The following is a 15681-nucleotide window of genomic DNA, read 5'->3' as shown; positions in this document are numbered from 1 at the left end:
GTTTTCTGTGCATTTCTTGAAGGTGAGGAATATCTGAATCTGAGGAAGAGCCTGTTAGGGATGGAGCAGAGGATGTGTAATTTGCTGCTGCATGGAAATCCTAAACCAAACAAAAAACGGAAACCAGGAGTTACCAGGACCCACAATAATCTCTCCAAACATCCTCTTGGCTTTATCTGGCTTTTCAAAACCCTTGCCATTGGTGCTGGGCTTTATTTGCACGGTGACTCAAACACAGGACAGACAATCCCAGCTCCTTTGCAGCAGGTTTTTGGTGGAGAAGTGCTTCTGGCAGAAATGCCGGGAGCTGTTTTACATCAGCAGTCTGGGGGCGAGGCTCCCCTCATTCTCCTGCTCAGCAGCACACCAGCACTGAGCCCAGCACTGGGCTGAAAATCCCTCCTTGGGCACTTCATCCAGCACCAGTCTGGGCTTTGCTGTGGACACAGGGGCAGCCAAGGTGGTTTTTTGCAGGAGCAGCTCAGCTCCGGCAGTTTTTAAACCGGAATTCCGGCGCTGCAGTTTGCTCACCCTCCCACTCCCCCATCTCTGTGTGGAAGCAATCAAAGCTTTCACGGGACAGCAAACCTGAAAACAAACTCACTGTGCCTCCAGCACAAGGGTGAAGTGACCAGGTTTAGCTGGATTTCCCTGTGTCCTGAGTTGTAAAATATGGCTTGGGGGTATTCTATTGCCATCTCTCAGAGGTGGGGCAGTTCTCTTCTGTTCATTGGGCAGTTTGTCTCTTCCACAAACCAATCCTCCCTCCAACATTAATATTTTCTGTTAATGGGCCATTAATTATTAATTATCTTCTGTTCATGGCCAGTGAGCAAACCTGTCTTTTCAAACCAAGCCACCATGGCTCTTAGAGATAAACATCAGCAGCAGCTCTACCCTGAATACTTGACCTGCATTCAGTGTTTAGGAAGAATAGATGAAGAATAAACCACAAGACTGATTTTAAGGGATGTATCCCATAATATTTTATTTTAAAAAAAACACTGATTACTTTTCATTGGAATTAAATGGGTTTTTTTCACTGATTGAAAAGATTGTTAAACATATCTCTGCAATTGTTTCCTTGATGGGTAACATCCCTGGAAGGTTATGACGCATTTAAGGCATTTTTCATAAACATAAATTTTAAAATTTCAAGTTATAGCTAATTAGAAATGTCAGTCTCTTATCCCATTAACTTAGTTTAGCTAAGAAAAATGCAGCTTTTTTCAACTCCTTCACAGAGGAAAAGCAAACAGAAACTAGTTTTTCTTACTCACCCATTGCAAGATGCTCTAGAAAGGGTGCAGTGCATTCCTGAAGGTGAACAGGCTGAAAATTCCTCATCCTGATGGCAAATAATACACTGGGATTTTTTACCACAAAATAAATAATACAAATACAGAGCTGAACAGATTAATGGACCTTGCTAATACAGCAAAATAAATACCTGCTACACCATGAAAGAGTTAATTTCACAGCTATGCTCTAAGATTTTTCACTTTACCTTCATAAAATTGGCATGATTTGTGAACTTCACCATCATTACCAAAACAAATCTAGGTTATACACAGATGGAAGTATATCTACATTATTTTTATAGTTTTATATCATTTATATAATTTTAATATAATTTCATAATTGCTCAATCCCACAAAAACAGCACCTTTGTAAAGACAGAGTCACAGGGTGTCTTAGAGTGCAGGTACTTCCAGATCCCAGACTGCTGGGATCCTCAATCCAAGAGGATCAGCGAGAGTGTTTTAAAAGCCACACTACCAAAAATCCCAAAAATCCAAGCACATCAAGGCATCTCACTTCCCTTATCACCACCTGTGGCCTGTTTTGTGCAAAATCACTAACCAGCTTCAGAATCTCTGCTGCTCTGAACATCTTCCTCTACAGGAAAGAAAATGCATCTAAAAGCCTGATAAGCCTGTTGAAATAATAATCACCTGCACAAATTTAAACAAACTCATCTTGGAAATCAGAAACTCCGATAGCTCCTGATTTAAAACACTTCTTGACACATCTCAGCCCTTGCAGTGATTCCTTTTCAGGGAGGTTTTCAGGAGTGTGTGCCACTGATGTGTGTGCCATAAGGGTTCTGATCCTTCCCCCAGTTGTTTCTGGGGTGATTTTTGGGGTCTCCTGCCCAGCTTGCCAGCATCTAACATGGTGCTGAAAGGACAGAGTAAATCTCAAGCTCTTACTGGCTCCCTATGGTTCCCACAGCTCTCCAGTCATAGCACACACCTCCCTGGAGCATCACACAGGCTCTCAGGCCAAGCACTTTCCCTGGAATGGCATCCAGGCATCAGCACTAGGGAAAATGGTAAGGCAGCAGAGACAAGGACTGACTTCACCATCTTTTAAAGAGGAAATGAACATGTAGAGTCACATAAATATATAAAAACCATTAAAGAAAAGGTCTCTAGTTGCAACAGTTCCTTTCCCTAGCCGAGTGTCTGCTGCTCTTCTTTCACAAACTGTGAAGCCTGAGGTTGCCGAGTGCAGAATGTCTTCCTTGTGAAACTTTAGTGCATGTCCTCACTGGCACAGAGGCAGAGCTTTCAGAGACACTCTGATACTCCTGGCCAGGGCTGCTGAGCCTGCTTTTTCATGTAAAACAACAGATAGGCTGTTTCTCTCCTGTGGAGGCAAAGAGAAAGCACATCACAAGGCATGTTTGAAGATCTAGGTTGCAGGTGACATCCCAGAATTGCTCCTGCTCAGCTTTCTGAGCTTTAGGTCAACTAAGCTGGCCCTCTCCAGTGTTCCCAAGATTTGCTGGCAGTGCTGTGGTTTATAGGAGAGATTATCTCCCTCCTGTAAGCTCATTTTCTTACATCATCAAAACAAAAAGCGTGGAGAGATCCTGACTGGCACAGCTCCTGCATCCCCAGTACACCCCAGGCAGTATGTTCCCAAAGCAGTTTGTCTCCCCTCTCTGTGCTACCCTCATTCCAAAGTCCAGAGCAGCATTAGGAAAAAAATCAGGGATACATTTACATACCAGTAGAGGTTGGAATGTCCATAGGTGCATTTAACATCATCCCATGATACCTAGAGAAGAAAAACACACAGGAGGAGGCTGGTAAAAACTCTTAAGAGATGGAAAAATTCTGATACCATCCCAGGAGCTCTCATAAGAGCGGTATAAGTGGCACTTCCAGGAGCTAAACACCTTTCAATAAATTGGTTTATTGCTTTTACTCTTTGAGGAAAAGCAGTTCTGAAGGTATACATTAAACAGATGTAGGGTGCATTGAGTAGGATATTCAGCAAATATCCTTAATATTCTGCAATATTCAGAATGCTTCTGCATTCTGCAATGCACAAAACTATTGGTTTAATTCTCACCCGAATGACGAGCAGGACTCCATGATATCAGAAGGCTAATTAATTACTTTATCATAATATATTATTCTATACTATATTACACTACATCTAAACTGGAAGTGCACAAGCACTCAACTGAACAAAATCTTGTGACTGTCTCCTGACTGACAGTCTGGACACAGCCAAGGAAACAAAGCCCCATCACTCTGGCTAAACAATCTCTACTTTGGCACAACACAGGAGCAGCAAATGAGACAAGAATAGTTTTGATCATTCTTTTCTCTGCTCCTCTCAGGTTCAGAGAACGTGAATCCCACACAAAACAGAACCTGGGGCCTTGCTTGGTGCAGAAGTGAGAGTCACTCTGCCCTCAGCCCAGAGCATCCTGGAGCAGAGGTGGGCAAAGCTCTGCAGCCTCAGCTGCCTTTCCTGCTTCTCTCTAGCACCAGCCAGACTGGGTGAGAGCTGGAGGAGTGTCCAGAAAGGTACACAGGAAACGTGGCTGGATCTGCTCACCTGGCACACCTCAGAATCGTTGAAGCAATACCATTTACAGTCTGTGAGGCTCCGAATGTAGGCACAGTAATGTCCACAGCTGGCTGATCCTGAGTGAGCAACCACGGCAAAGAGCTCATACTGCCAGGTAGCCTGCCAAGAGACACAAAGAGCAACTTCCAGTACAGCAATTCTCACCTGCCTTGGACTGTAGAGAAGCAGCAGCCAGGGCAGCAAGGACGTGAATTTTGTAAGGAAAAAAGATCAGATTTGCCTTGAAAATCCTGCCCTTTTTTGCTCTTGCCCTCAGTTTTGCCCAGCAGCTGTGGGCTGGCAGCCTCCCTGGAGACCAGAGGATTGTGGAAAAGGCAGCAGGACAGCAAAGGAGCAGCAAAGAGGTTCACCACAGCCAGCCCTGCAGCAGTGCCTTCTGTTGTGGCCACACTTCCCCTTGTTATTTCCCAGGAAGAGAAACAGACCCACAGTGGGGCACATCCATCTCAGCTACCTAGCAAAGCTGTTGTGGCCAACAGTACCAAACTCTGTGGCCAACAATACCAAGAATACTCATGGGAAATACCAGGAACAGAGTTCCTCTCTCTAGGACAGGCGAGATCTGCAAAGCCTGGCTTTTGTCCTTAAGCAGGAAGCTCCAGTTATGGTGCCTTTGGTGATTTAATCTGAGCACAGAATGTTGAATAATGGCTGAATCAGTGAAAACTATTGGATGTGAGAGAACACCAGGCACAGGTGAAGTTTGAGACACAAATTTTTGAGACTGGTACTTTGAACTGAAATAAGTATTGGTGCGATCTCTTAAATTTTTCTGAGACTGGAGCAGAGAGGAGAAGAAAATCTGCCCTTTTGGAACAGGAGTATCTCACCTTTTCACTGTCATCTGCTTGGCACTGACTTTCTGTCAGGACTTGCCTGAGATCAAGCTCTTGTGGGAATGGCAGGTAGTGACTCAGCTTGTGCGTGCGAGAGGATCTCTCAAAGCAGAAGCGCTTCAGGTGCAAGGTCAGGGTCTGTGGCAGATGGACGAGCTTCATGCTCTGTAAAGCAATCAATAATGCAGCTGAAAACTGGGGCCAAACCCCGGGGAGGCAGGGTGCCAACAGCCACTGCCACCCAGTGTGTGCAGAATGGAGAAGAGCCAGCTCTCCAGGGAATGTTTGCCAGTTCCACGGGACAGCAGATGCCAAGCCTCTGTAGCCCACACAAGACAGAGCTGTGACAGCCAAGTTTCTCAGCTTTAGTGTCATCAGCACCCAGCCTAGGGTGTCTCAAGGGCTGCTTCACTTCTTGTGTGCTCTCCTAGCCCCATGCTGGTAGCACTAGAGGCAAATCAACTTCCCTGAAGTTCATCTGACGCTGACGTGCTGGCAAATCTCAGTTGTTGATCTCCCCTTGAACTTCCTATGGTTGAGTCTTTTCCCCACCCTCCCCAGTGCTCAAGGGAGTTCTGGGTATGAGACATGGAGAAATAATTCTCCAGTTACCTGCAGAAAAGTTGTTTTCCTCCCACACTGTTGACAGAAACACATGTTTTGTCCACTCAGCTCCTCTGGATGGAAGAAGTATTGCAGACAGTCCTCCTAAGAAGACAGAGACTTCTTTCAGCTGAACTCCTTCAGCTGGGTTTTTATTTCTACATTATTTCAGAGGGTCCAAGCAAACAGCAAAGTTACAGAAGGCATGTTTTATTCAAAGGACGAAAATAAAAGGTATCTCATTTTCTCCTAGCTTCTGCTGTGATTACAATAGTTGGAAAAAAAGGGGTACACATGTTCCACAAAGAAGGTATTGATGTATATATGTCTTTTATACATACTTCAAAGCCTTAAAGGTTTTCAAAGCAGCTCCTTTATGCTGAAACAGTGTAAAGTGGTCAGAGAAACTATAAGGTCCACTGGCATTTGAAAAATCCAGTATGAACAGAGGGGAATCATCTCCTAAGGAAAAAATGCTGCTGCTAAACTTACCAGAGTCTTCAGCCTGTGAGAATGGGCATCCAGCACTGGGAGTGGAAGGGTTAACATGGTGCTTTTGCTCTTCACTTCAAAAGAGCATTTCTGACAGGCCACGTGCTCCTGTATGCAGATCGTGTACAAATCACAAAGCTCTTCCACCTGAGGGGTGGGAAAAAAAGGCCAAAACAAGGTTTATGGAGAAGACAGCTGAGCTGTTTCTCTGTGGGTGGGAAAGCCCCTGTGGTCACACATTTCAAGCAAGGTTATTCCTTTGAATATTGAATTTCCTTGAGGTTGGAACCAAGATGTGCAATGACTTATGAGGACAGGGTACTTCCCACAATTTAAAGGAGAAAACTCCTTCCCTTCATTCCCTAACAGAGGGGAAAGACACAGCCTGTAAGACCAGACCTGCTTTGATGCAGAATTGTTCTGTTTTGCTTGAAACTGCAACAGGAGCCTGTTTTTTGTGACTAAAACAGTCAGGGAAGAGTCACTTTTCTCTTCCCAGTCCCATGGGAGGAACTGTTATATACATCACACACCATCAGTGACTAATTAGAGTGAAATGCACATGGCTGACTTCAAAGAATGGAAAAGCTGTGTCAAGATATACCAACAACTGCTTACAGAAATTTGGGGGGAAAAGGAATTAAATATAACTAAATACAATGCTGCAAAAAGATCAGTCTCTTAGTTATTAATCAGCTCTCCCATTAGAATGGAGATTGGCATGCCCTGAAAGCAGGATGAGCAAAACTTAACTGTGATTCCAAATGTTAAAGCTTATGAAACAAAGATGCAATGAAAGAAGAGATCATTTTAAAACTTTAACTTAGGACAATTGCCAGTGAATGGGATTCTTCAAGGAGCAGAGGAAACCACACGTGATAAGGGGCAAAGGTTCATTTCAGTCTCCATCCTTACCAGCTCTGCCTTTTTCATCTGCTTCTTTAACAAGTTCCAGAGAGTCAGAAAGAGCTGAGCAGCATCATGCTGCACAAACACTGCACGAGCAGAAAACACAACCTCAGTCAGCATCATGAACAGCACCAGGCACAGATTTCCCACAAATGGCAAAGGGAGATTTTTTTTTCCCCCCTCAGACCCAGTTTCTTGTCCCTTGCTCCTCCCTGCAGAGACAGGGCTTAGAATGGGCTCCAGCTGCAATTTCTCCATGTGACCTGAGCAGGCAGTGGGAAAAGACAGGAGTGTTTGTACCACCCAGTGCCAAACCCGTGTCCTTGTCACCAGGTGCAGGGACAAGAGGATGCTCAATACCCACCAGGGGAGGGCTCAGATGGCTCACTGAGTTGGGGGGTGCATTTCATAGCATCAGAGAATGGTTTGGGTTGGAAGGAGCCCTAAACTTCATCTGGTTCCACTCCCCCCACCAGGGGCAAAGACACCTCCCACTAGACCAGCAAACACCTTCCAGTCTGGCCTTGAACACTCGCAGGGACACAGCAGCCACAGCTTCTCTGGGCATCCTGCATCAGTGCCTCACCACTACCACAGTAAAAAATTTCTTCCCAATATTCAATCTAAACCAGCTCTCAAGCTGGTTTACACTTCAAGCCATAACCCTTTATCCTATCACTTCTGTGCCACATGTCCTACCATGCCCTTGTGAACAATCCCCTTTGAATCCTCCTCAGAAACAATACAGGGAAGATTCTGTTTTCTTTTTCACCTTTATTACTCCACAGACCTGTTTTTTCCCATCCCCTCATGCCCCAAGAAGGCTAAAATGCTCCTGAGTGCTGAGATTAAAATGACAGCAGGGCCTGTCCATGTCTCACACACCAGACAGGATAAATCCCTTGATCCCTCTCTCTCTTTAACTGGAAGAGACATGGCTGACTGCAAAGCCACACAGAGTCAGGAGAAAAATTATGCAAACAGGGATACTGAGTTTATTTTGTGTTCCCCTTTCATAAAGGTCAGGGCACCTCCCTTTTCAGTTCTGAAAACTGCTCTTTGGGCTTTTATATGACAAAGATAAGGGCATTTGGTTATACCCTGTGAATTGTACATAGACAGACTCTTGGCATCCCATTGCCTTTTGTCACTCATGCATTAAAAACCTCTCTCTTTTAGAACTTTGACCAGCTGGGACATTTAGCCTGCAAATTCTTCTCTCTGCCCTTATAAGAAGGAGCAGGAGGGGGATCTGTGCAAACACATTCTCTTTTCCACACTATCCCTTTCTTCTAATAAGTAACAGCAGCTATTTCACTATCATGATGCAGTACAGCAAAACAAATCAAACAATGAACTCTCTGCCCTGCACAGCATCCATAGCTGAATCTTCTAGCAGTCTGATAGTCCTCCCATCCTTTGGATAGCAGCAAATACATCCAGCAGGGTTTGTTTTTCCTCTCTTCACAAGCAAGACACAGCATTGCACATTGCACTCAGCTGGGAGGCAGCTACAAGGAGCACTGTGCATCTAACTCCTGGCATTTCTGAATTCCCGGAGGAGATGTTGGAGTCTGGGCTGCTTGGAATAATGCAGGCAGAGGTGGGCACGAGGCAGGGCTGCTTACATTCCACTCTGTGCTCTGAGAGGCAGCGAGCCAGGTCTGTGGGACCAACAGCTTTGCACTTGCCACACTGCATCTTCTCCAGCAGCAGGAGCATTTGGTACGGGACATTGCTCCTCCTCTGAGCAGGAGATGATGGCACTGTGATCCTGGAAGGGGAAGAAGCAACACCAGTGGTGATCAGAGGTTCCATGGAGAAATGTCAGACACCACACCTGAAGGAGCACAGGTCAGGAGCAGAGACAGCAGCTCTAGAGGAACCAGGATGGGAATGTTTTCAGCTAAAAGAAGGGAAAAAGGGAATCCCACAGTGCAGGCTGACAGTTCTAAAGTAAAAGGCCAAAATTTTAAGTTGGCTTGCTCCTGAATAAGAGACAAGCCCAGCAGGACATCAATTGCTTTCTGGCCTCTAGAAACAACATTAGTTACAGCCAGTTCCAGACCTTTTTTGCCTCCCACCCACTGATGTCCTCACTCTCAACATGCCCTGAGAATTTCTTGGGCACGTATATCATAATGCTTGTATTTCAACTGCCAACAAAATATGCCAACAATATGCCAACAAAAACTCTTCGTTCTCCCTAAATTCACTATAGAGCAAAGGTTTTTCTTTCTTCAAATAAGCATGGTAACCTACAGTCTACATTATTTAGCCTTGGCCGTTTATGACACTTATCATTTCTGCGTGTCTGAAATTTCTCTTTTCTCCTCTGCTCAGCAGAGAGCGTGTAAGAAAGGACTGAATAGGAATGATCCACTTAGATGACTAAATCTGCAGTGAAGTGAGTAAACTGAAAACAAATCAAACCAGTTATTAGTGTGGTCAGTAGGGAGACAGACGCCCAAATCCTCCTCAAAACACACAGGGACAGCAGTCAAGCAAAACAAAGAAATGCCAGGTATTCATGATCTGCAGCAACACTTCTCTGTCAGGGGCTAGCCAGGGCCCAGAGGCCAGAGATTAGGGTATGTTTGTGTTTACGTGCTTCAAGTGACAAAATTAATGGTGGATATGGCTACACATGACACATCCTTTATTATAAGGCCTGTGAGTAAACCTGCAACAAAACTATATATATTTTTTAAATTATATATATATATTTATTCATATATTTTTATATATTTTATATATGTTTATATATTTGTGTATATTTATTATATATAAATTACATATAGTCACATTATATATTGTATAATATATAATGATAAACTACATATATTTATTATATATTATACTATTTATATAATATATAGATATATTAAATAAATATAATCACTATATATAATTATTATATCGATATAATCTATATATATCTATTATACCTATATAATTATATAATAATTTTTATATATGTATATATGATTATATAAATATAATTACGTAAATATAATTACTATATATAATTATTCTAGCTATATAATAATATAATTATAATTATAGTTATAATTGCAATTTTTATATATATATCTATATATATAAATTATATATATCCTGTTAGGGAAAAGAGAGACACAAGCCATAGAGTCAGTTCAGGACATGAATCAGAGATGATTAACAAGTCTGAACACTTCAACTTCTGCCTTTGCAGGGCTTGTTAGTGCATGACAGACACAACAAGGCAGAGACCTTGCTGAGGGACCAAAAGCATCCTGATAGCACCTCAGTGATCCAAACCTTTCAAACGCACATCCCATATAAAAGAAGGAGTGGAGAGCAGAGTGCAGCCATGGAAACACCCCAGGGAGCTCAAAGAGGAGGTACCTTCGGAGTATCCTTGTGAAGCGTATGTTCATGAGGAACACTTGGAGCAGAGAGTTCAGACAGCAGCTCTGCCCCAGGTTGTACAGTCCAATTGCTTCTGCAGGGGAGAAAAAGATGAAGTGAGGCCTGGGGATAGGTACAAGAAAAGAAAGTGAAAGTTATTTGAAAGTGGCAAACTCTTCTTGTGCACATTCAGTGTACAGGCTCAGCGTCTTGGTCAGACCTGATAAAGTGTTCAATCTATTCTCCTGTTGATGGACCAGATAACATTTGGTTTTGTTTGGTACCTGACAGAAGAAAATCCAAGTAAGCCTGGCTAATGATTCTCAGATTTCTCCCAGCTCCCCTTTTTCATTTCTCTCATAACACACCTAAACATAAAATGGAACAGGAGGCAAAGGCTGCCTGTATGAGGAGAATAACCAGGGTCTAGTCCATGGTTTAGCAAATCCAGCAATGCTGGCTGTGTTTGGGGAGAGACTGAGCCAGCAGCAGGGCACTTTTTGGCTGCAATGGCAAATTTGAGGACTTAAATATGGAAAAAGCTCTGAGATCTTAATGTATTCCATTCTAAAAAAACTCAAAATGGTTACTTGGCAAGGCAAAATGAGAATCATCTGTATATTCCTCAGTGAAGAGACAAGGAATAGGAGAATATTAGGCCTATGGACAGGGAACGGAACAGCAGGCATGAGAAACAGAAAATATGACAGGGAAGAACTGGCAAAACATTTTTACCATTTTTTAAGTCTGCCAGACCAAAGACTGATGTCAGCTTCTGGTTTTTGGCCTTCACCTCTTTGGGTTCCTCTTTGTTATTTTGTACTTCAATTTCTGCCTCCATGATCTTGCTTGGTGCCACCTCTGGTTTCCTGCTTCTTTCTTCACGTCCACTGGTTTGTCCCATCAACAAAACTGCTCAAGGACAAAGGAGACCTTTTCATTATGAAAAATCCCTTTTCATTGTGAAAAAGGTGAAGTCAAAAAAACACTGAATGGTTTGGGTTGGAAAGGAAACTTAAATATCATCTAATTTCAACATCCTGCCACAGGCAGGGATGTCACCCACTAGACCAGAATTAATATTCCAGCCTGGCCTGGAATATCAATAAAATCAGTATTACTGCAAGAGCATGTGGGATATTTGAATTAACACGGGTGTAGAGGTGTGCAAGTCTGACACAGCTGCTCATCCTGTCTTCCTCTTGTGACTAAATAAATAAATGAGCCTTCAGTTCCACAGGAACAGCTCCATCTAGCCAAGGAACTCCACATATCCCTGTTCGGGAAGATTTGGTAAATAAGATTATTAAAATTGCCCAAAAGCAGACGTTGCAGAACTCCTCTGTTTGGAAAAAGCACTATTTTATTTAAAAAAAAAAAAAAAAAAAAAAAAAAAGTAGCCCAAGTATTGAAAAGGTCAAGTTTCACCTTTCTCTTCTGGCCAGATGAGCACCTTTGGTTTCTGTGCTGGGCTCCCTGCGTTGGTTTTCCGTGCCTGAGTCACAGCACTACTGTGGCACTTTGGACTGTAATTTTGAAAGATATTTAAGTACCAGCATAGCTGTTTCTTTTTCTGTTCCTTCAAGTGATCACAGGCAAAGTAACTGTTCATGCAAGACGACCATTATAATGCCTTGATTTTTAAGGGGGTATTCAGCAGACCATTACTCTGACAGTCCTGGGACTCAGCTACTCAAGAAAAATAAAAATACACAAACAAAACAATCTGATAAAAGTTCAAGTGCAACTACGCAAAAATGAAACTTTCTAAAAGCCCGTTGCCAACATGGAGGCAGAATCAGAAAAAAGCGGATATTCACGGGGAAGGGGAGGGAGGGAGACCCAAAAAGTGCTCAGAAATTATTATTTTACAAATATTAAACAGTGCATAAAATCAACCTAAGGCCGAGCACTGAAAGAATGAAGAAAAGCAACTAAGAAAGGGAAATAAGCAAAATCCTGGTTCTGTCTTTCATTTAAAAAAAAAAAAAAAAATAAGTCTTTGCTTTAAAAGCATGGGTTAGGGTTAACTATGCCTAATAGTGTCAAATATCAAAGTTACTGCAGATTCAGGCAGAAAAGCTAGAAATGGATTTTTTTTCCCTGATTATTACCTTTAAGCTTAAGTATATATATTTGCAACTCTACTTTTGATTGTTTACTTTTGAAGATTGCTTTTAAGCTCTAAGTGTCACACACTAAGATTCACCAAATACTGTCGCATTTGCTGAAAAGTCTTTTTGGGGGGGAAAAAACCCAAACTCTGAAAGACAGATTCAAGAGCATTACTTTTTATACCCAAACACGGTGATTAGAACAGCTACGCAGGAAAAGATAAATTTCATCTGATTTCTCCCTTGCCAAAATAGAGCCTGAATAGAGAATGCCTGTTTTCTTGGAGATGATTTAACGACAGGTTCAGGTTTCTGAAAGCTGAGCTGGAGTTTAGCTGGTGCAGGATCAGCCAGGAGGTAAGGGATGTGGGGATGGTGAAAGAGATGGAAAGGAGAGGGGCAGGCAGGGCAGAGGTAGCTAAACATAGCTAGGGATGTGCTGGGGATAAAACAAGCCTGCAAGACACAGGTTTTGTCAGAAAAGGGAGGACTAAGTGTGGGATTAAAGAGCAAGCACTGAATGGCTTTGGGTGGCTCGAGGAAAAGGTAGAAAGACCTTAGGGCAGGAAGGTGCAGGGGGATTTGTGTCTCTGGTTCCATGAAATTTTCTCCCAGTCACCAATATTGGGGATCCTGTTGTGGGAGCAGGGACACAAACAGAACTTCCCAACCCTTAGAACCTCTTCATTTTGGCTATCAGGAATACAGCCTTCCTAAGACTTGCACTTGACCTCCTTTTCCCTGCACAGGTATATAAAACAGCTGGTGAGTGAGGAAAGGAACTGAGCAGCGGGCTCTCCTCCTGCCCCTCATTTCTCCTCTCTCACTGGGGGAGCAGTTTGGTCCTTGGTTTCCTTTGCAGGGGTAGGACGGTACCTCAGTGCCCCGGCTGGCACCAGCACTGGGCAGAGAACAGGGAGCAGTGATACCTTCCAGCCCATCATCACCTACCCTCACACTCCTCTCCCTCTGCCAGCCCAGCGCCCTCCCTTTCTCCCTGCCCTGCTCCAGTCTCCATCTGCCCTTCCAGGACACCGGCTTCTCACGACAAACCCCGAGCTGTCCCCGTGCCCTGTGCCCGAGAGGGGCTCCCACCTCTGGTCCTTGTCATCCCTTCCCTGTCAGCTCCTTTTCCTTCCTGGGGATCCTGGGCTGGCGGTGGGCTGCAGCAGGGAGGCCAGGCTGGATGGGGCTCTGAGCAATCCATTCTCGTGGAAGGTGTCCCTGCCCTCAGCACGGGGGATGGAACGAGATGATTTCAAGGTCCTTTCCAACCCAAACTATTTTATGCTTCTATGGTTCCCCTGAGGTGCTGGCTCCAGCAGAGACTCAGCGTGACAACCCACCCTTGAGGGGAGGGAAGCACCTAAGAGCGCATCACCTCCACACTTGGATGGGATGCGGCTGAAAGATTCCCCACTTAGCTGCCGAACTACTCTCCGTAATTATTTCCCTCTCTATTTCCTTCGCTCCTGCCAGGTTCACAAGCCAGCAAAACCATCCTCACAAACCAGCAAAACCATCCTCACAAACCAGCAAAACGCTTCTTACCAATCCTCGCTCACAGGGGCACGGGGCAGCGGCGGACGGCGCACCGCGTCTGCCCCGCGGAGGGGCCGCTCCTCCGGGAGAGCGGCAGGGCTGCGGGGTTCGGCAAGGCTGCGGGGTTCGGCAGGGCTGCGGGGTTCGGCAGGACAGCGGGCGGAGCGGGGCGGAGCGGAGCGGGGCGGCCCCGGCGCGTCAGGCAGCGGCAGCGCCCGCCCCGCCGCGCAGTTTTCATTTCCCGCTCGGCCGGGAGCGGGCACAGAAAGTGAAACTCGGAGCCGCCCTGCGCCGCCTCCCGGCACGGAGGGGGCTGGGAGAAAAGGGACGAGGGGGGTTCAGCGCCGCTGCTGTGTCATTCGATGCGGAGCGCTTAGCTTTGTGAGGCTGAGCTGTCCGCACGCAGGTGAGGACAGCCGGCGCTCCATCCCTGTGCAGCGCCCACCCGGCTTGGCTGAGCCGTGGGGAGGAGACTGCACGGGGGGCTTTCACTGGGTTATCTGGAGCCCTTCAGGGCGGTCCTTGTGGAGAGGTCCCAGCTGCAAACTGTAGTTGTGATATTTTATTAAAAATCCTTTCCTAGGATTTTTTCCCTGCTGAAGAGCTAGGAGCTTCAGGAAAGAAATGTAAACAATAAGTATATGCTGCTGTGGAAAGCAACAGGTGCATCTTCCATTGGTCCATGTGGATTGTTTTCAACTGATGACCAATCACAGCCATCTGTGCTGAGGCTGTGAGCAGTCACAGGATTTTGTTACGCATTGTATTCTATTCTTGATCTTTGTAACCTTCTGATCTTTCTTTTCTCTCTGTTCTTTTAGTAATAGTTTTTATGTAACATTTTAGTTTAATATATAAGATAATAAACCAGCCTTCTGAAAATGGAATCAAACCTTGTGTGTCTACACACAGAGAGTTCTCCTCAGCAGCAAACCCCCTGGGCAGGTAATGGGGAACCTGCTCACCCTGCCTGGCTCTGTCGGAGCAGTCCGAGGTCTTCAGTCGAGGCACAGGGACAGTGAAAACTGTCCTGAATAGTCACCGAGGGATGTGGGTATCTGCAGGGACTTCTGAGCAGAAGGGCACAAATGACTCAGTGTCTTGGTTTGTGGCAGAGGCTCTCAGCAATAGTTTAAATTTAATGATGTTCCCTTTCTATTACTGCCTTGTGTGGCGACTGCCCGACAGAAGGAAGGAAGGGAGAGAGGAGAACTTCTAAGCCATAAATTGCCCAGAAAGAACGAAACCACTTGAGCAAAGTGCAAAAGGACACTGGAGGTTAAACAGGAGCCAGATCTGCCAGGTGGAAGTTAGTAAAGCAGCATGCAGTTGAAACAGGTTTTGGTAATGACCCCTGTGAGAGCCTGAGCGCTCAGTTAGGAGGAGAATTACATTTTAGGAATGTTTTAAGCTTTGCCTGCGCAACTCAGTCGTGACAGGCACTTCCAAAGCAGGCAGCAGGCAGGAGTCTGAGTCCAGAAAATGGGCTCAAAGAATGGCTCAGCCTGAAAGGTGCAGTGTTTGAGTGTCCAAACACACTGCCCCTTGGACAAAAGCAGCTCCTGGTAATTGCCACGGCACCCCTAATGTCCAAATAGCTCCAAAAAGTGCAGTGACTGCTTCAAGAGCAGGGCTCCTGATTACTGAGTGTCCTTGCAAATAAAATAAATGGAAATGTTGGTGGTCAGGATGAGATCTAAAAAGCCTTCGGGAAGTTAGGAAATCCACAGCCAGCGTCATGGCAAATCAGCCGACAGGAATTGCCTCATTTGAAGTGTCCCAGTACTTCGGAGAGGAGTTTTCACAGCTGAGTCATTGTGTAAAGGAGGCATGACAAGGATTTATCCCACCCCGCAGGATCCGCCTCTTATCAGCCCCTTCCTTATCTGGAAAGCCAGGCTGAA

At 45.0% G+C, this 15681-nt stretch overlaps 1 protein-coding gene across 4 annotated transcripts; it reads right to left on the bottom strand.

The window, feature by feature from the left end:
- Positions 1-961: 961 nt before the first annotated feature.
- USP18 (ubiquitin specific peptidase 18) lies at positions 962-13944 on the bottom strand. 4 transcript variants are annotated; one of them, XM_041484340.1, is made up of 11 exons: positions 13787-13942; positions 10857-11033; positions 10032-10215; positions 8360-8505; positions 6738-6817; positions 5823-5969; positions 5340-5435; positions 4722-4892; positions 3859-3990; positions 3017-3066; positions 962-2652 (listed from the first exon to the last, which is right to left on the bottom strand). In XM_041484340.1, the coding sequence occupies exons 2-11, from the start codon at positions 11023-11025 to the stop codon at positions 2574-2576; spliced, it is 1254 nt and encodes a 417-aa protein (XP_041340274.1). In that variant the 5' UTR covers positions 11026-11033; positions 13787-13942; the 3' UTR covers positions 962-2573. The 4 variants fall into 4 exon arrangements, with proteins under 4 accessions (XP_041340274.1, XP_041340275.1, XP_041340277.1 ...); XM_041484341.1 differs by having other exon boundaries at positions 10119-10215; positions 13787-13941; XM_041484343.1 differs by lacking the exon at positions 4722-4892 and having other exon boundaries at positions 13787-13944.
- Between the last annotated feature and the right edge of the window lie 1737 nt (positions 13945-15681).

The sequence above is a fragment of the Pyrgilauda ruficollis genome, unplaced genomic scaffold (assembly GCF_017590135.1).
Source record: "Pyrgilauda ruficollis isolate IOZ18807 unplaced genomic scaffold, ASM1759013v1 scaffold66, whole genome shotgun sequence".
Taxonomy (NCBI): domain Eukaryota; kingdom Metazoa; phylum Chordata; class Aves; order Passeriformes; family Passeridae; genus Pyrgilauda; species Pyrgilauda ruficollis.
This window is presented reverse-complemented; position numbering and strand designations above follow the sequence as displayed.

Coding starts and splice junctions, on each gene's coding strand:
- USP18 (XM_041484340.1), bottom strand. CDS start 11,025: ATGGGACAAACCAGTGGACGTGAAGAAAGAAGCAGGAAACCAGAGGTG. Junction 5,970..6,737: donor AGATGAAAAAGGCAGAGCTG/GTAAGGATGGAG, acceptor CCCACCCCTCAG/GTGGAAGAGCTTTGTGATTT. Junction 5,436..5,822: donor CTCACAGGCTGAAGACTCTG/GTAAGTTTAGCA, acceptor CTGTCTTCTTAG/GAGGACTGTCTGCAATACTT.